Here is a 21,070-nt window from a genome sequence, read left to right on the forward strand (position 1 = left end):
CAGCTATAATTTATAAACTAAGATAAAAATGAAGTCATACAAAGCAACTACAGGGTAGAGACTCAGCAAATGATCTATCATTATTAGAAAAATGTAAGTAAATGCATTTTGCATTTCAGTATTGAGGCAGTAGAAAGTATAGAAATGAAAGTGTGTTAGAAAGATGGTAGGCCACAAGCTGACAAACCAGCTGACAGACAGAAAGCCAACAATGCGCCTTGACAAAATTCTACAAGTCTCTGAACCTGTACAGGAACCATGAACCACTTGAACCACATTATTCCAAAAGATATTCTCTCAGTTGGTGTTCTCATTATTGTGGCTTGAGATGCGAAGGCCGTACCATATGATTTACATCATTTTCATACTCATTAAATCATGCAGTGGTCCCTCGTATCTTGTGGATGATGATATTGTCATCCTGGAAGAGACCACTCCCATTAAGATAGAAATGTTTCATCACAGGATAAAGGTGATCAGTCTGAATAACCTTGTACTTGTAGTTTCTTACACTAAGGGGATTAGTGGACCCAAACCATGCCAGCCAAATGCCCCCACAGCATAATGGAGCAATCGTTTTTGTTGTTTGTTTGTTCATTTGTTTGTTTGGTTGGTTGGTTATTTGATTGTTGGTTTTTTTTTTTGTATTCATTTATTTGTCATGTGTCTATATGTAGTTTTGGTTGGAACTGTGTGTGCTAGTGTTCATTAGGTGAGATAAGAACAGACCAGCATGGGGCAGAGTATGAGGAGGATAAGCAGCTTTACAAGTCTTATCTACAGCAGAAACAAGGCAGAGAGTTTACTTTCCCATTCTTAAATACATTCCACATACAGCTTATAATGTCTTTTGAAGTGACTGTGAATGATGTGAACCCATTATTATTTTGATGAAGTGCTATGTGTAATCAGTGTGGTTAATTCAATTATATATGATATCAGTAGATAAGCTTTTCAGTTGAAAGTAGTTTATGCTTTATGGTCCACTACATATCTAAATAACATTGACTAATTCAGACTTGAGATATTTACTGATACAACAAGCTAAACAATGAAACAAATAAGAACTAAAGCCCTATAGTTAAAAGACAAATGTCTGGCCCAGGCCTCTTAATTTTCTTGCTTCACCTGTAGTCAGAGAGTTTGTACCCTAAAACCAAAGCAAACTGAAACCACTGATCCATCTTTACCTACTGTTTTATCTTTTAAACTCAATGTTGCTCTGGTGTCTCCCATGGTTATTTATTACCTTCGTGAATTAGAGGCCCTGTATTGCCTCCTGTATCACTTCTCTTTCCGTCAGTCAATATTTCATCTTTGAGTCACTCTTTTTGTGTGGCATGCCAGCTGGCTCTGTCTCCATTTTCTCCTGCTCTATTCATTTACAATTACATTTATGGCATTTGGCAGATGCCCTTATCCAGCGCGACTTACAGAAGTGATTTGAAATCTCTATCAATAAATATATCCTGATACTGGTTCACTAGTTCACAGACTAAGAATATCATGAGCTTAAAAACTCTGTTGGTGAGGTAATATAGTAAGAAAAGTACACTAACAACACATTTTTTAAATTAATTAATAAATTTATTTATTTATTTTTAATTAAAGTGCCATTAAAGTGCTAATTTAAGAACTTCAGGAAGAGGTAGGTCTTTAGTCGTCATTTGAAGACTGCCAGTGACTCTAGGGGAATTTCAAACTACCATTTAGGTGCCAAAACAGAGAAGAGTCTCGATGCATGCCTTCTTTGTACATGAGAGATGGTGTAACCAGTCGAGCAGTGCTAGAGGATCGGAGGGTGCGTGGTGCAGTGCGGGGTGTGATTTGAGGTAAATGCTTTGAGGGGGCTGGTCCATTTTTGACTTTGTAGGCAAGCAATGGGGTGGTTTGGGAGAAATTAATAAGCTTGAAAACAAGTTGGGCATCTGCATTCTGGATCAGTTGCAGAGGTCGAATGGCATTCAGAGGCAGACCTGCCAGGAGCGAGTTGCAGTAGTCCAGTCTCAAAATAACAAGGGACTGAACAAGGACCTGAGTGGCCTGTGTGGATAGAAATCTCCTCTTGTTGCTGTCAGTAGATTGCTCACTACCTGACATCTCAGTGCTGTTGAGGTCTTCACTCAACTTTAGTAAAGAAGTTAGAATATGTTCTATTCTATCTTTCATTCATCCATCCAGTTTCTCTACCGCTTATCCTACACAGGGTCGCAGGAAGCCTGGAGCCTTTCCCAGGGAACTCGGGGCACAGGGCAGGGGACACCCTGGACAGGGTGCCAACCCATCACAGGGCACAATTGCACACACATTCACACACTACAGACAATTTGGAAATGCCAGTCAGCCTACAACGTATGTCTTTGGACTGGGGGAAGAAACCGGAGTACCCAGAGGAAACCCCCTAAGCACAGGGAGAACCTGCAAACTCTGCGCACACAGGGCAGGGATGGGATTCAAGCCCCCCAACCCCAGAGCTGCGAGGCAAACATGCTAACCACTAAGCCACTGTGACCCCCTCTATTCTATCTTATTTTAAACTAAATCTGTAGGAAAATAAAGTACTTTACTTTAGGAAATTACACAGCTCCCTCATGAATTTATAAGCACTCACATTTGTAGTGACATCAATTTACATAGCAGTCAGAATTCTGCAGCAGACGAGTCTGGAGGCATGATTGGAAGTAAAGACTAAGTTGGAAAGCTTCAGATGAAAGCAAAAAATCTTCATTTATTCAGTGATCACAAAGGATCAATCTAGAATTATATTCATCATTTATTCTGTCCCCTGGTGTGCAGGAAAAGCCTGCATATGTCTGCGCCACTGTCCATTTTTTGCTGAAATTAATAGTGCAATTTTTGATGGGCTAAAAACACCTTGACAAATGTGAATATTGCTGGAGGGCAGAAACAATTTGGCTGTGTCTGTACTTACATGGTATTCCAGTACTGGTGTTTTAACACCATACAACAACAAATTATGTACTAGGTAATATCTACCCACTACACCACTGTGCCACCCCTAGTATTATAATTATTATTATTATTATTATTATTATTATTATTATTAGCCTCAAAAACAACAACAATCCAACAATAAGAAATCATATTCCGAACAAGTAAATCTATACTGAAACAGATTCAGACTTTCTTCAGAAAATAAAGAGCAGTAGAGCAATGGCACAGATGAGACAGCGGTCCTTGAATGTCCTTGAAGCTGGAAAAGCACATGCACATGCATTTCTTGTACTTCAAAAGTTTTACAGACCAGAACAGAATTGATATGGACTGCTCTGATATGGACTGCTTTTCTTACTTTCTGTCTTTTTAAAAAATCTTTAAAAAAATAAATTATTTAAATTCCTTAAATAATTAAACAACAGCAACAACAACAACAGCAGCAGCAACAACAACAACAATAACAATAATAATAGTCTCTCAGACTATAAAAAAAAAAATGACAGTACACACGGGGAAAGCTGTTCAGCACTGGCACTATTATGTAGCAGGATGTGATTCAGTGGTTGTGCTGTATTGCCTTTTTTGCAGTACCTGAAATAAAAAGAAACAAACAAAGGGTGTAAGATGGGGGCCATCCAAGAAAATGTTCCCTGAACCATGTGCGTAACTAGGCAGTCACTATCCACTTCGCTACTTCCATATGCTATTCCAACCACACCACACCATCAGTCTGTCAAGTCATTGAAAGATCCAAGATTACATTAAAGAGTCAATAACGGAGAGAGAGAGAGAGAAAGAGACTGACACAGTAATACATTGCCTACCCTAAGCCTGGCACCTGAAACAAAGAGCAGCTTGTTTCTGTGCACTCAATAACTGGAGACAGCACAGCATTGAAAACACACACACACACACACACACACACACAGAAATGCTATAAACACAGACTAAATTAGTCTGTGTAAAATCTAATCATACTTTAAAGATTATAGGTCAGCTCTTTCAAAAAAAAGCAACTGACAATTGTACAGGGAGGAAGTTAAGCTCCTGTGGGAAAGTGAGCATGACAAAAACAGTCACATAATCACTTATGAATATACTGAAGTCATCATAAATAACTGCACTGCAAAAACGTGTGCCATCAAATCCTTAAACTTTTCTATATTTCTGTCATTTTGTCTGACTATTACACTAAGCATACTTAATGTGAAAGAAAACTATCAGCAGCATTCAAGCTCATGAATCTCTATTATGTCTGGCATGGGCTACTGGTAAGCAGGGAAGAGAAATTTGAAAGATGGTAGCCATTAGTCTGAGCCTACTTTACTGTTGCCAGGCAACATGTACCTTAAGCCACGGACCTGGCATTTGACAGTTAAGCTACATTCACGAGGCTTTGTTATTTTTAATAATCTCTCTGATGATTTGGGCAGCCAGTAGTCGATTTATTGCTGGCAGTCACAAAGCATTCTCACAACCTGCCAGCACTGTATTTACAACCTCTTAATTTGTGTTAAATACCTACAGCATTCAGAACTGACTTACAGAATGGATGTGGCCACAAGGGAGCTGAGCTCTTTTCATTTAGATGTAAATTGCAGTAATAAAATGTAGTGATAAAAACGAGTCTGTATTATGTTATATTATGCACAAGAGGAAAAGGGACACTGTAATAATGAAATTACAAGAATTTAACATTTCATGTATCTACAGTATATCACTTTCGCTTAGATAAATGATCATTTGGGGGTAAGTGGTTTTGGCATGGACATTCTCAATACAAATCATGGAGCTAGCATTTCAAATTAGGCTTTCAAATGTAATCACTGCAAAGTGAGTCGATGTCTGTGCATTAGGTTAACCTATAAGAGATAATTTCTACATTGATTAATAATGTATTTGCTTATAAAGTAGGCTATATTTTAAATTCTGGGTGAATAATAGAGTATAGATTACTGTCATTGCTTAAACAGCTAGTATAAAGGAAGGAAAAGAAAAGAACAAAACAGACCATTGGACCCGAGTTACTCCAGACTGAGACACTGCCTATGATGCGTTTACCTAGTAAAATACATAAAGCGAAAAAAAAAAAGCATAATAGTTCATGAGACACTGTGGCTGGCTGTTAGATATATCAAGTGGTTATTCTGTTTGGTTACTAACTCTGACCCTGGAGCACTATCTTCCTACAGGGTTTAATTTAACCCAATCTAATGCAACTGATTGAATTTTGAATTGATTAGAGCTTTGTAAAGATTCTGATTAGCTGGCTCATCCATAGCAGATGTTCTCTGGGAGATATTATTATTATGCATGCTGTAACTGGCTGCACTGTGAGAGAGAGAGAGAGCGTGAGAGGCAGAATCCAAGTGCAGAGTTTATTTCAGAATAAATGTAGGACACAGTGATAGTCGCAAAGGCAGACAAAACCAAACAGACAAACAATAGGCAATCAAAACAAGAGGGACAGGCAAAGTGCATCAATCAGTAAACAAATCCTAGCATTATCAGAAACAAGAAAAACCAAACACGAGAATATAGAGGAAGGAAAGATTTTGCAATGAGCTAATGAAAACCTGGCATACTGTATATAAACAGTGAGTAAATGATGAAGTTATGAGTATCAGATGAGCTTCAGATGAGTGGCCTAGTATTATGGTGTTGGGGGCCTCTGGTGGTATGGGGCGGAATAGTCAGGTGAGAGTATGACATGAATTGTTCATGCTTTGCATTCATTCATTCATTCATTCATTCATTCATTCGTTCATTCATTTTCAGTAAGCACTTTATCCTGGTCAGGGTGGTGGTGGATCCAGATCCTATCCTGGGAATATACCTTGGATCAGACCACTCCATCACAAGGGCAATCTAGAGAAGTGAATGCACCTACTAACAGGTTTAGGGACTGTTTTTCAGTTGTAAGGATTAGCTAGAATCAGTCATACAGTCTATTGCTTTCATTCTTTACTCGGTATAACTTGTCAGTTCATGTAAGACTCTAAAATAATGTTAGTAGACAGCGCTGCACAGTTTATTGGTGATTATTCGTTCTACTGTGATTATATAATATATTGTAAACTTTCATTATGTTCTATGTGACCATTTTTGTCCACAGCATTTCCTCAATACATCAGATCTCAGAGAGCTTTTTATATACAGTGCATAGTGTCCACACTTCACAGGACCATATGCAGTTTGGTAACTGAGTGAACAGATGCATCTTGCATCTCCAATTTTGCTGCAGCGCAGAGGCAAAAATGTATAGTTACTTAAAAGCTACACTGTATGGTTCTGCATCATGACAAGGTGTTAATTGTTATGACACGGTCTGGCAACTCAGTCTCTCACATGTGGTGCACTCTCTCTCTCACTGCAATTATTGCCACACTTCATCTAATCTTACTCCTCTGTGTGTTCACCTCTACAGCTGCCAGCCTCTAATTAAAGAGAAAAAATAGCTCTATCCATCCTCGCTTTAGTAGAACATCACATAGTTTAAACTCACACAGCTGAGCAGTTTAGAAAGTGTACCTTGGCAAAAGCTGGATAGGTGGTTTAATCATAGTTCTGTATGAGATAGGTTAGCTAAAGAAGAGAGTGGAGAATGCAGGTGTTATCATTCAGCTTCATTTACTTTAAGAAGTTCAGCATCTTTTGTATACAATATTTCATTTTATGTTCAAGTTGTTCATAGAGACTTGGTAAATGTTCTGAGGTTTACAGTATAATTGTAAATAATCTTACTAACAGTATCTTAAGCTATGCTCCCCCCATGTTATGTTTACATAGCAATTCACAGTTTCCAGGGGCATGCACATGTTTTAATGATTGCAAAACATCTTACCAAACCCTTAATACCATCTACAACTCAGATGTTTCACTGAACAAAACTTCAAGTTTCAGTGTCCTAGTTATGAGACTGGTATTTTTGACAATAATCGTATTGAATTCCATTTCTCCAAAACCATATAAAAAGACTTATTTCAAAACCTGAACTCTATTGAACTCCTCTCCTTCTCTCCCTCAAATGCACCTCTTCTCTCCCCTCTGAGACTTTGCACTAACATAATCATTATATTTCTGCTGCTTTAGAAGAATGTGTTCCCATGAAGACTAGGTCTAAACACTTCTCTCACTCCTCTTTATACTTTTATCTAAAGCTCCAGGTCATGAAAAGAACTAGTAGACTTAAGGTGCTCTAGAAGAAATCCGGCCTCGTTATTCACTCACCAGCTTGATCTGCATATAGAACTGTCTTAAATGTCGCTCCACCATCATTAACAGTGCTAGTTGGAAGCTTGAAATATTTTTTGCTGCCATAAACATACTTTATATTCCCTAGTTGTTACTCTTTTAAGCTCTTCTGTGCTGTGTGGCTCATTTCTTTCTAAATAAAACCATTTCTAGTCACCACCTAATATCCAGCCTTAGCCCTTCTTTTTTGCAATTTTCTTTCGAAGCACTGTGTGCCTCTTCTTTCCAGTTTTAGGCCACCAGGTCTGCATATATTTCTCATGTTATTAGGATTTTAAATTTATTATCATGTCAGATAGACTCTGCATCCATTCCACTCTTTAAAAACCCCCTGCAATCACTGCCTCCCCCTTCTCCCATTTGGTTAATTTTAGCCTGACCTCTAGCATTATTCCTTCTGAACTCAAAACTGCTGGAAAATTCTGCCTCTAAGCTACAGTCTCACTTAGTCTAACAGTCTAACAGTCACTGTAAATTTTTTCAGTCTGGTTTTCATCTATTTCTTAGTACAAAGACTGCACGCCTTAGGGTTGTTTATGACCTCCTCTTTGCTGCTCTGGTGCCGTAAATGTTCTTTTTTCTTCTTTATTTAGGTTTGCTTTTGAGAAATTCCATAATAGACTTTTGATAAAGTCCATAAGACACTTCAGGCCTGCCTCTCATCTCACTTCCTGTCTAACTGACAGACACTTCTCTATAATTTACACACTTCCTTTTGGTCAGTTTACTCAGCAACACATTCTCGGTTTTCTTTGCTACACCAATGATATCTAGTCCTCTGTTAATCTGCATTCCACCATAACTGCACCCACACTTTTTAAATCAATTTATTGTCTCTGTTTTTTTTCTGGCATCCATGCTAGGCTAAAGGCTAACCCTAGCCATCTGGCTCTACCATCCATTCTCCTCTCCAATGTGAACTCTAAGTGAACTCTACGGGGCCATCAATAACTTACAGACTGTGCATCCAGACAGATTTTTCACTGTCGCCAGGGACTTTAACCATGTGAACCTGAAATCGGTGCTCCCAAAATTCCACCAGCATGTTGATTTCAGGACCTGTAGAACAAACACTTTAGACCTTGTTTACACCAGCATTCATGGTGCTTACAAGGCTGCACCCTGCCCCACCTCGGCTGCTCAGACCACATCTCTGTTATGCTAATTCCAGCATACATACCACTTCTGAAATGTGCCAAACCTGATCTGAAACAGGCGAGAACCTGGTCTGAGGGAGCCATCTCAGCACTTCAGGACTGTTTTGAGCACACAGATTGGAATATGTTCAGAGAGGCTGCTACATACCACAAGACAACTGGACTTGGAGGAATACACAGCAGCAATGACTGTCTACATCAGCAAGTGCATAGATGATGTGACTTTCTTAAAGACCATCACCACACGTGCAAACCCGAAACTGTGGATAACTGCTGAAGTGTGCTTTCTGCTGAAAACCTGACACACTGCCTTCAGGTCTGATGATAAGACAGCCCTCTGCACAGCAAGGGCCAATATGTCCCAGGCTATTAGAAAGGCGAAGCACAACTATGCAGAAAGAGTCCATGGTCATTTCCTAAATACCAAGGACTCACAGCATACCATCTGTGGCAAGGTATTCAGGCCATAACAGACTACAAAGCTAAAGTACTTATCTGTGATGAAGCCTCGCTCCCAGATGCACTGAACAATCTCTATGCACAGTTCAAAGCACAGAACAACATGCCAGGAGGGAAGACCACCGCAACTCCCACTAACCAAGTACTTTGTCCATCTGCAGTAGACATCAGGAAGACTCTGTCAAGAGTTAACCTAAAGAAAGCTCCAGGTCCTGACAACATACCTGGCCAGGTGCTCAGGGAGTGTGCTAATCAGCTTGCAAATGTCCTTAAAGACATCTTCAACAGTTCCTTTGAAGAAGTCATCCATGCGTGCTTCAAGACGACCACTGTCATCCCTGTGGCGAAGAAATCATCTGCGTTCTGCCTGAATGACTACAGATCTGTTGCACGCCTATCACCATGAAGTGCTTCGAGCAGCTAGTCATGAAACACATAAAGAGCAGCCTTCCCACACATTGGACCCATTTCAGTACACCTACCATCCCAACCACTCAACAGAGGGTGATGACACTCAACTGATGATACTATAGTTGTGGGCCTCATCAGCAACAATGATGAGTCAGCATACAGAGAGGAGGTGAACCAGCTCACAGAATGGTGTAGAGACAACAATCTATCTCTTAATGTCAATAAGACTAAAGACATGATTGTTGACTTCAGGAGGACCCAAGTAGACCACTCACTACTGCACATCAATGGAACAACTGTGGAGAGAGTCAAAAGCTCCAAGCTTCTTGGTATGCACATAACAGAGGACTTCTCCTGGACTCTCAACACCACTTGCCTAGCCAAGAAAGCCCAGCAATGTCTCCACTTCCAGCAGAGGCTGAAGAGCGCCAAACTCCCCACTCCCATACACCACCTTCTACAGAGGGTAAATGGAGAGCGTCCTGACCTGCTGTCTCACCTGTGGTACGGGAATTGCACAGTCTCTGACTGCAAGACCCTACAGCAGATAGTGAGAGCAGCTGAAAAGACCAACAGAGACTTTCTACCCACCTTCGACACCTTGTACAACAACCTCTGCATCTCCAAAAACCACCAGCATTGTAGATGACCTCTCGCAACCATCCCATGGACTCTTCACCCTCCAGCCATCTTGCAGAAGGTACATGATGGAATGCTACACATATTGCTGATACAGATATATCTATTGCTGCTACACTACCAAATAATTTGCAGTTTACAGCCCATGTTCTGTGTATTTGTTGTCCTTTGTCCTTTTATTGTTCTGCACATTTATTGTTATGTTCTGTGTGTTTATTGTCCTGCACTCATCTCACACTGTTGTGTATTTGCACTTAATGAAGTCTTGTGTACTGTTATGTGTTGCACCATGGATCTGGAGAAATGACATTTTGTTCCAATGCATACAAGCTATATAGAGGAATGGGAATAAAACCCACTTGACTTGACATGCTATAAATCTAAGTGGATCATGAGCATGTTAGTCGTAATTATTCTATAGAGGCAGGGATGTCTCAGACATTACATAGATACCATTTGAGCTATGAAAAACATTCATATTAGATCTCATTCTATAACATCTTTATCCTTATATCTTTTTCCCCTATCGTGGTGAATGGAAAGTATAAAAACCTTGAAATGAACGACATACCAATAAACATTTAAAATTCATTAAATATCATTTAACATGTGTCTTGCCCAAACACTCTCCTATTAGTTTTTGTAATTGTTCAGTAACTTTGACAAAAAAAATAAAAAAAACCTACATTGACTTCAAGGGTAACATGAAATTAGCTTTCTTTATTCAACAGTTATGTATTCAAACATCTAATACATAATGTAACTGTACTGACTTCTCTGTCTCTTCTACAGTATCATCTATACATTTGACCCTAATGTTAGTCATAACTGCACATCTAACTGTGTATTTCTATTATGTGCCAAGCTATTAATTCCACATTACACATTACTCAAATAATACAATGCTATAAGAAGCAAAAAGAGCTCCTAATTAATATAGGCGCTTGGATTGTTGAGGAACTCCGAGATCTTTTTGGCCATGTCATCTAGCTCGTTTGTGTTGGTGTACTTCAGCAGGTTGTAGGTGCACACAAAGTAGTGCCTGAGATAGCGCTGTGACACACATTTATGCAGCTTCTGCACCAAACGCAGCACACACTCTCGTAAGTTGCACCAATCCCTGGTGCTCGGATACTTCTCACATGTCCAGAACAGCAGAGTCTAAAGCAGAACCAGAAAAAAATACAGGAACACACAAACATGTTTATAATTGCAGGTACACCAAACTGGAAGAACAATTACATGTGACAAGCTGAATACATACATATATAAGCTGATATATATATATATATATATATATATATATATATATATATATATATATATATATATATATATAAATATATAAGATAGAAAGCATCTCAAAAAAAGTTCACAGTGAAATTTCTTATTAAGTTATTAAAGTGAATCATGTAACTAACTGCAGAGTGATGAGGATGTTAATCAGAGCTAGAGGGACCTCTAGTGGCCTACACTGGTACTGCCTAACCATGGGTTTAATGATTGCAGTACATTTGCACAAGGCCGAGGTGGACAGAGCAATAATCTAAATAATACGATACTTGTAAATGGTAGGTAGTGATGACAGGTTTGCTCCCTGGACACCATACATCCTCCTTCAGCTGTCGTAGCACCCTGTAACACTTCCTCCTACAGCCACCATCCTCATCTATACCAGCCAGCAGCACCTGCTCTGCCCGTGAGAATGACAGCAGCCAGTGGTAATTAGAAGTAGCCATGAGGTTGAAACCAAAAGACTGCAAAGGACAAAAACAAAATGTGTTTAGAAAGAAATAACAATGCCACCATTTTAATGTATTAATGTATAATATTTAATTATGTTTCCTATTCAGCCCATTAAATTAAGCTCTCATCATAGACAATAGACAATGTGGTTTTGTCAGCTTAAAGCTAAAGAGTGTAACTTTTTAAAGAAGAGTAGTAGTAGAGGGGTAAAAAAACATAAAATTGTATTCCTGCACTCCTGTGAGTCAAACAGGAAAGCATAAAGTAGTAATTCAATTGAACTGTCAAGTAAGATTTAGTGTGTTTCCCAACATGTATAGTACATCATCACAGATAAGTCATGCATCATCCTGTCAAAACCCTGGACACAAAAGACAACCCAGTTCCTATCAGTGATAGTGATAGCTGAACCAGAAAAGTTATAACGAGTGTGTGAGGATGCCCCCAAATGCAAAACCTTGTTATCCTATGTGGCATTCCCAGTAGGTAAGGCAAATAAATAAATTCATTAGAGGTGATATGCTAATAGGGAGTGCATTAGAGCTTTTCAGAGGTAGAGACAGCTTATGCTGCATGATAAGTTGCCTTTTTCTTGCTGAACATCCATTTTAGTTGTTTGCTAATTAGCACTGCGGACCGGAGAATGACAGGTCATTTTTTTGGGACTGATATTTATAAAAGACAGAAAAAATTCTTTATGAAAAGCTCATCTAGCATTAATCTGGAGACATATTTCAAGTGTTGTCCAAGTACTCTGCTTTGAAAAGCAAAATATTATAACTTTATATTAGATAGCCAGTTACTAAAATGATAGCCAGCCAATTAGCTGTATTGTCCAATTTGTAGCTGTAACCTCAGTTGTGAGGTTCTTTTAGCTAGTAATGCTAGCTAAATAACATTAACTGGCTGTTATGCTAATAGTGTTTGTTTATAGCTTGAGATTTTTGAGAATGGACATTCACAGCACTGGGTTGCCCTTGTTAACGCAGTTTGATATGATGCACACTAGCAAAAGTTGGATAAACTAAATGACAAATTCTCAAATTTCCTAATTCACGTTAATTTACATTTTCAGTTAATCAGATCATAGCAGCTATGTAATATTAGTAAGCCAAATGTCTTGAATATACACTATATAGCCAAAAGTATGTGGACACCTGACAATCACACCCATATGTGCTTTTTGAACAAACTCATTCTAGATATAGTCTCCCTTCGCTGTTATAATAACCTCCACTCTTCTGTGGAAGGCTTTCCACTAGATTTGGAGGTTGACTGTCGGGATTTATCCGTTAGGGCATTAGTAAGGTCAGGCACTGGGGATTCCAATTCATCCCAAAGGTGTTCAGTGGGGTTGAGGTCAGGGCTCTATGCAAGTCACTTGTGTTTTTCCACTCCAACCTTGGCAAATGATGTGTTGTTGTGCACAGGGGCATTGTCATACTGAAACAGGTTTGGGTTCCTTAGTTCCAGTGAAGAGAAACTGTAATGCTACAGCATACAGAGACATCCTATACAATTGTGTGCTTCCAACTTTGTGGCAACATTTTGGGGAAGAACCACATATGGGTGTGATGGTCAGGTGTCCACATATGCCCATATAGTGTATTTCAACCATGAAAACCATGAACATACATAGGGGGTTATTTTTTTCCGAATGTATAACATCCCTCAACTCACTTTCTCACCTTAACACAGCGAGTGCACTCTTTAGAAGGCCACCTCTGTAGTAGACGAGGCCAGCGGGCTCTCTTAGGCCAGCAGTTCATTACCTCCACTGTAGGCACCAGCTCCACTTCTATCTGTACTTCCGATGTCTCCACTGCCACACGTACCACTGAGCCCAGTGACTCCTGAATGTTCAATTTCTCTTTCACAGCAAAAGTAAAGAACAGGGTTTGATAAAAGCAAGAGGACATGGAATCAACATAAAGCCAGAGTAACAGAATTTAGTGGAATAGTATGCTAATGCTGCATGGAAAGGTCATGGAGTGTAGTGAAGTGGTGATGCTAGACTTGTGTAACACAATGGTGAGTATCTGAATGTGCCTGAGCACTGAATGTTTCACACACACACACACACACTCTCTCTCTCTCTGTCTCTCTCTCTCTGTGTGTGTGTGTGTGTGTTTGTGTGTGCCTGAGGCAAGCATAGGCAGTAATGCTAATCGTAAAAGCACAGACCTCGCATGGTCTCTCTACTATAGATTTGCTCTTTACTATAGATTTTCTCCCTGATAGTCCAAAATTAGCAGCACAGACTAACTGATCATCCAGAAACCACTAGCTCAACATCACTGAATGCAACATTGAACACTGTTCACACACACACATACATATGTGTGTGTTATATATATATATATATATATATATATATATATATACATATATATATATATATATATATATATATAATGTGTGTGTGTGTGTGTGTGTGTGTGTATATTAGAATTTTAAACAGTTATAAACCATAACAAATGCTGCAAAACAAAGCCACTCTTGATGTTATGAATTTATGATATAAACTTTGCCTGTTTTTTACAAACCTCCATTTTGACTGTGTTAGATTTGTTAGATCTAAACATTTTTTTTCAAACTCAAACAATTTCTACTACACAGCAACGGACAATCCTCATGGTTCCTAATTGGATTTTGAAGATCTGGTATTTATTTTGCTTTCAGAATGTAGAATTTTATAAAATAAATAATTTTAAGAAATATATAAGCTCACCTGTCAGCCCACAGGACTTAATGGCTGCCTCTACCTGCTCCCTAAAGACACTGACTACTTTGGAGGGCACAAGATCACCTTCGATGGCCACACGAGCATCATGCCACTCCTGAATAGGGTTAGTGAAGCTTTCCAGTTCCAGCCACTGGTGCAGCTTCTCTGGTTCTCGGACTGGTGAAAGGAGCTGTGAACCACTCATTGTGTAATACCGCCACTGACGTGCCCGTCTCTCCTTATAACCTGTAAGACCCCGTACTGGCACCGAAATCAGGAACAGAGTGGGAGTCAGCACCTGCGGTACACACAAGTAGCAAGATCAACGTTGTTTGTTTCATATAACCTTGTTTCATATTCACATATTCAACTTCAACATGTGAAATTTGAATGATGTCTCTGTAAAGGATAGTACAAGAGTGTTATTAATTAATAGCGTTCATTTCAGCGGTTTTACCTGAATGGCAGGATTGAAAGTACCCTTTCCCTGAAGTAATGCAGCCCATTTTGATGCTAGAGCAGGCTGATCCTAGAGATAACACAAACAAGTCAAGTTTATATATATATATATATATATACATACATACATACATACATTAATTACATATAAAAAATATTACTTTGAAGCTGTTATTGTGAACTCCTGTGTTGGCGATGGAATGGAAGCGGGAATCCTTTGAGCTGATCTCAGCAGTTAGGTCTTTGACTATTTTTTGCACCTCCTCTACAGATTTAGAGACCTGCCGGTGTCTGAGATCCACCTGCAGAGAATGCATTAATGTCACCACTTTGCCACAAAATTGTTCAATTATGCCTCCCTAATCACATTCAAATACAAATTCATAAATTATACATTAAACACATGAATATCAATCCATTTGCTACAATTAATTAAAAAGCAAAATACAGTCCTATAGCGTATATACAGTAATTCAATTCTATAAATCATTGCAAATCCACTCATTATTTGCATGACCTGATTCTGTAAATAATGGTCCAGATCTTCCTCAGTAAAGTTCGTCATTTCACAATCCTGTTATGCTGTGGCTTCTTCTCTGCTTTAATATTTTCTCTGTGTTCTGAGCTTGAGAGGTCTGTGTCCCAATCTGTGCGACGTTTCTTTTGTAGCCTAACCCACGTAACATGGACAGAACTGATGGAAAAGCACTCAAGCAGATTGATCTCATTGCATTGATCTTTTTTCAGATGGTAAAATGGTCCCATGGTCCTCTGGGGAGCCAAATAAACACTGATCCACTCACACAGCCTACATTAGACTGACCAGGCATGTGAACACAGACAAACAATCTGCATGTCTCAATGTAAATTTGTGCTACAAATGTACTACATAAGCCCTTCTTTTCATTTTGAATAAATAAAGACAGAAGAAGACTTTTCTGTGACTGAATTCTAGAGTCATCAGTATAATTGGAGAGATTCTTTCAGAGTAAAAATTTATTTTAGGACCCAGTGGGCCACTGGTGACCTGAATAAGGGCCAGCTCTACTCAATTTTGTTTCGATCGCCAGCTGTATTGACACCATTTCACGAAAATGGGTGCATTAACTCTGGTGTTGAATACTGTGTGTGGTGCACCACTGTGCCTGATTTTAAAGCATTAATTGTGTTTCTTTTACAGATTGATACAGATTTGTATTAGTAGCAAGGCTTTCTACAGGATTTCACTTAAACATTTGTAAAGTAGCTGTGCTCTTAATACCAATTCCAATATGTATCATTTACTGAATACAAACAGTCTCCAACTTGTTTTATATTCTGAATACCACTGTTTGACAGTACCATAAAGCGGGGAAGGTGAGGGTTGATTCCAAGGACTCTGATTAGACAGGAAAGCCGAATGAACCCTGAAAAATTCTAGGAATTGACCAGGAGAATAATATATATATATTCCTGTGTCAGGAAGCCCAAAGCATTTACCCGTCAGGGGGCCCAGTATTAACACTTATTATTGGAACCCTTGTCACATTTTAAATTTCTGCAGTCTGTACATTGATGTTTCAATAATCTTCAACTACCTCAATATGTTATCATGAATAACAAGATTAGAGCCATTATGTATATGACTAAACAGCCTACAACTTAACTACGCTCAGCTATTTCATATAAAATGAAAAGGCTACTGCAGGCTTCATCAGTTTTATGGCTAATCAAAATCCAGTGTTATTGGTCATTGTTAGTGTATGCTTTAAATATCATCATATAATTCACTGTACATTAACTCCTAAATTACTATCCGCAGAGGATCATTTAGCTGAGGGTTTTTTTTACGGACTTTGGAGAATGAAGCACAGCATTTTACTGCAGGTTCATAGAGAGGTATGTGGAGTTTGGCGCCATCTTGAGGTTAGTTCCCTACACTGCAGTCATAATTTTGACTACAAGCTTATTAACTACAAATCCCAGCAAGCATTTCTCCTTATCGAAAGACAACAAACCGCCGTGTTCTCGGCACAAGGGCATTTAGACTTGAGCTCTACTGGAAATGGAAGGATTTTTAGAATAAACTGAGGTATGGGACATTTTCTGTTTTAATGCTATTTTATGCGCTAAATTTACTACAGGCTTGCCTTTTAGCAGCGTCTCTATTCAGGGCCAGTTGCACCAGCTGAACTAAACCTGACCAAATCAGGCTGTAAAGTCGCTCCTAAACCAAATGCTGAGAGTAGTTTTAAACGAGAATGGTGTAAACGTTCGCTTGCACCATAGACGAATAAGGTACCTCGTAATTAGTAATGCGTAAAGTCATCTTAAAAAAAAAAAAAAAAAAAAAAACTGTCGCACATAGTGACGTATGTCACCATCACCAGCCATTAATGCTGCCTTCAGGTGCTATCTGAATTCTCCTGCTTTCCACCTCTGAAGTGGTAATTACGAGCAAGTTGTGTTCACATGCTTTGTTGTCGGAAAGAACATGAAACATGAACGACGCCAGGTTCATTCATACATATTTCTTTTCTCTTTAATTGTACTTTTATTTTGACACCATAACACACATTACTCAAGTAGCTTGCTGATGATTAGGGAGGTTTGGTCAAATACAAGCTATTTTCACGGTATAAAAATGTACAACAGGCATAGAATGGTTGCTGATATAGTACATGCATGAATATGACCAAAATGGCAATTAGCTGCACTTAGAAAAATGAACAAAACCTGTCATTCAGTACAGAAACTGTACTCTGCTCCTACCATCTCGGAAACTCGGGTATCAATATTATCTCCGAGTTTCGCAGTCGTAATTACGACTTGAGGCGTCAATCATGTGCAGCTTTCTAGTGGGGAAACTCGTATTTTCGAGCATTCCGATAGCACGTGAAGGTAGCATAAGAAACATAAACAACCAGAAACAGAAGCTTCTCCATGACTGAGACGCAGGGAAGAAGATAATGTCAGTTTGACGACATTTTGCGCGGCATGAAAAAGCTCTCTACACTGGCTAGTATAAAAATAGCCTGTCTGTAGTTTTATAATCCCTCCCTTTCATGTGTTCCCTTACAGAAACTGTGTTTCTGTGAGGTGTCCATTTCCAGTGTTCATATACTATGAATCCAAATGAAGAAATCCTCCTAACAAAATACAAACAAAACAATATAGGGGCAAGCAGTGATTAAGGGGGCCAGGCACTTTTGGACACACTCCATAGTGATGGGGGAAGATCAGAAGCCACTGGGACCATCAGCACTTTTTCCCAAGGAGCTAAAGGTAAAACGTGAAGCCGTTAATGAGATATTGCCCTGCTTCTTCTTTTCAGTAGCCCTCCCAAGATGTAAATGAACTCAAGGATTTTTTCTTGACATCAAGTCATGTTGCTAAACATATGTGGCAAGTTTGGGGTCAATATGTGTATGACATAAGTAGATTCCCTTATCAAAGTATTATCCATCCATCCATACATTTTCTGTACCGCTTATCAAACACAGGGTCGCAGGAAGCCTGGAGCCTTTCCCACGGCACTCTGGGCACAAGGCAGGGGACACCCTGGACAGGGTGCCAACCCATCGCAGGGCACAATCGCACACACTAATTTAGTGATGTCAGTCAGCCTACAGTGCATGTCTTTGGACTGGGTAGGTAACCGGAGTACCTGGAGGAAACCCCCGAAGAACGGGGAGAACACACACACAGGGCGAACCCCCAACCCTGCACACACACAGGGCGAACCCCCAACCCTGCACACACACAGGGCGAACCCCCAACCCTGGAGGTGCAAGGCAAACATGCTAACCATTAAGCCACCATGCCCCCCTCAAAGTATTAGAAGAAGAAGAAGAAGAAGAAAACATACAATTCCAATAGGGTGCCTAAGCACCGTCTGTGTTTGGCCCCTTAATATAGTGCGTGGCAGCATTGCTCAATGTATACACAATCTTAGAGCATGTAAGCTAATACAACCATCAATCATTTAGTGGTTTGTAAACTCAGATGTAGTGGCCATTTACATTCAGACTAGATTACGGTAGAACTTACTTTCAGCTGGTGCAACTAGTGTGCTGTACTGACTATAAAATTATCTACACAAGATCTGAATTATAAAATACATGATTTTAAATGCCTTTTGGTCAGCACTTTGAAATTAATATATTTTTAAAAGTGCATGCCACTGAGTTTAAGTATCCAGTTAGTTTAAAAAAAAAAGATAATTGGTAAGATTTTAATATTTGTGTTTTCTCTTGATATTTGCACGTGTTCTCCTTTTCAGCACGATGAGCTGCTCTGCATTGCTGCGACTGTACCCTGGAGACCATCACAGACTCCTCTTTGTCTACAGTGCCATCACTCTTCGCCTGCTCAGCTCCAGGACTCGACCTGGCCGTGGCTTAAGAGAAAGTCTGCGCCTCCTGCAGCTGCCTGAGGACGGAGTCAGCAGCCATGCTGTGGTCAAAGAAGCCTACTTACGCATGGCCAAGCTGTACCATCCTGACTCTGGAGCCCCCACCGCTGATGCTGCTTTATTCTCTCACATAGAGGAGGCTTACAGAGTTGTACTAGCCCACCTGGCACGGCAAAGATCTATATCTCAGGACACTCGGGAAGAAGAAGAGGAGGAAAAGGTTAAAGGTCATGCACCACAGCACAGACACTACCTCAGCTATGAAGGTGTGGGCTCTGGAACACCCAGCCAGCGTGAACGTCAGTATCAACAGTTCCGGATGGACAGAGCTACAGATCAGGTGTTAGAGTATCGCTACAAAATCATGGAGAAAGCAGCGGCAGAAGAGGGAGCCATGGTTTTGAGGGATACACGTCTGCGAAGCAAGAAGATCCAGATAACACAGGCTGTGGAGAGGCTGGTTGAGGATCTCATCCAGGAGTCAATGGCACGTGGTGACTTCCACAACCTAAGCGGCGCCGGCAAACCACTCAGCAAGTTTGAGCACAACCCCTATGCCGACCCCATGACCCACAACCTCAATCGCATCCTCATTGATAACGGCTACCAACCTGAGTGGATAGTGGCCAAGAAGGAGATTAGTGAGACAATTGAGAAGATGCGCAACAGACTGAAGGAAGCTCGGGCCAGACTAGGAAACCCAATGAAACACTCAGAGCAGATCCAGTGGAAAGAACACTGTGCCACTTTCTCTGAAGAACTGGTCAAGCTCAACAAGAAAGTGGATGATTTTAACTTGATCGTGCCTCTGATGAGTTGGCAGATGGTTCATTTTAATATGAACAGAGAGATGGAGAAAGTACTGAAAGCTGATCAACAACATAGAAAGGAAAAGGAGCTAGAGAAAGAGAGGAAGCTCTTAGAGGAGAGAGAGAATGCAGACACCTCTCAGCAGAACTCTTGGCAAGGACTTATTATGTGGATTCACAGTCTGCTCAAATGAAACGATGTCTGAATAATGCTGTATTTCCGAATGCTGCCGTAAACAGCACCAAAGTGAGGAGACTACACAAGTCTTTTTACAATGATTTATCATTTATTATTATTTGCGTATATAGGAATTACAGGAATTGTTTTAAAAGAGAAAATATATTAAACATGGCTCAGTTCTCATGCATCACTGTGACAAATCACCATCATGTAAATAAAATCATATTTAAAATAACATACATACATACAGTGTTATGTCTTTTTTAAGTAAGCATTCTATTTCAGATGCAAAGAGTCATATAGTGAATACTGTGATTTTTGAGAAATATGCAATTTAATCTTTTGGCTAATTTGACTTTGTAATCACCTTAAAAGCAAAATGTTTGCACTTAGCAGTCATCAGATATCCGTGCTCACTCACTGCTCCAGTTTCTTGCCTCTTCAGCCTGGCAGATGCTCCAAGGCTGCAGGGTTTCCAATAACCACAGACTCCTTTTTGAGAGCCCGCATTATGGCTGCAGACGGAGCCAGAACGCTCGCCCAGTCTCTGGCTATATACTGGTGGTACGGATCCTGCGAGTTCTCCAGCTTTTTAGAGCGGATAAAACTGAACATGATGCCGAAGGTGAAAAAGCTGAAGAGCCCAACCATCAGTAAAATGTAGATGAATCCATGGCTCTGCGCTTTAACTGGCACTGCACTCAAAGGCTCAGCTGGCTGGTGAGCAGCAGGAGGCAGAGGCGCTGCTGGAAAGTTCCAGGTTTCATTAAGATAATGCTGAAGCAAGGAGAGCAGGAGAGACTGCACATCTGAATGATTTGGTGCTAGCATATTTGCCTTTGCTAGTTAGAAAAAAGAAACCCATAATGAGTTAATATT

General features: G+C 39.9%; 2 protein-coding genes across 5 annotated transcripts; one reads left to right on the top strand and one right to left on the bottom strand.

The window, feature by feature from the left end:
• Window positions 1-10,578: 10,578 nt before the first annotated feature.
• Window positions 10,579-16,774, bottom strand: mab21l3 (mab-21-like 3). Its single transcript, XM_026913033.3, has 7 exons — window positions 15,326-16,774; window positions 14,970-15,110; window positions 14,807-14,878; window positions 14,356-14,647; window positions 13,313-13,494; window positions 11,441-11,635; window positions 10,579-11,039 (listed from the first exon to the last, which is right to left on the bottom strand). Exons 1-7 carry the CDS (start codon window positions 15,371-15,373, stop codon window positions 10,806-10,808), a joined length of 1,164 nt encoding a protein of 387 aa, XP_026768834.1. The 5' UTR covers window positions 15,374-16,774; the 3' UTR covers window positions 10,579-10,805.
• Window positions 16,775-16,778: 4 nt separating this feature from the next.
• On the top strand, window positions 16,779-20,608 carry dnajc28 (DnaJ (Hsp40) homolog, subfamily C, member 28). 4 transcript variants are annotated; one of them, XM_026947042.3, is made up of 3 exons: window positions 16,783-16,879; window positions 17,965-18,072; window positions 19,070-20,607. In XM_026947042.3, the coding sequence occupies exon 3, from the start codon at window positions 19,074-19,076 to the stop codon at window positions 20,202-20,204; it is 1,131 nt and encodes a 376-aa protein (XP_026802843.2). In that variant the 5' UTR covers window positions 16,783-16,879; window positions 17,965-18,072; window positions 19,070-19,073; the 3' UTR covers window positions 20,205-20,607. The 4 variants fall into 4 exon arrangements, with proteins under 4 accessions (XP_026802850.2, XP_026802843.2, XP_026802834.2 ...); XM_026947033.3 differs by having other exon boundaries at window positions 16,786-16,879; window positions 17,869-18,072; XM_053234051.1 differs by lacking the exon at window positions 16,783-16,879 and adding an exon at window positions 18,291-18,437 and having other exon boundaries at window positions 17,101-18,072; window positions 19,070-20,608.
• The last annotated feature ends 462 nt before the right edge of the window (window positions 20,609-21,070 follow it).

The sequence above is a fragment of the Pangasianodon hypophthalmus genome, chromosome 5 (assembly GCF_027358585.1).
Source record: "Pangasianodon hypophthalmus isolate fPanHyp1 chromosome 5, fPanHyp1.pri, whole genome shotgun sequence".
In the NCBI taxonomy this organism is placed as follows: domain Eukaryota; kingdom Metazoa; phylum Chordata; class Actinopteri; order Siluriformes; family Pangasiidae; genus Pangasianodon; species Pangasianodon hypophthalmus.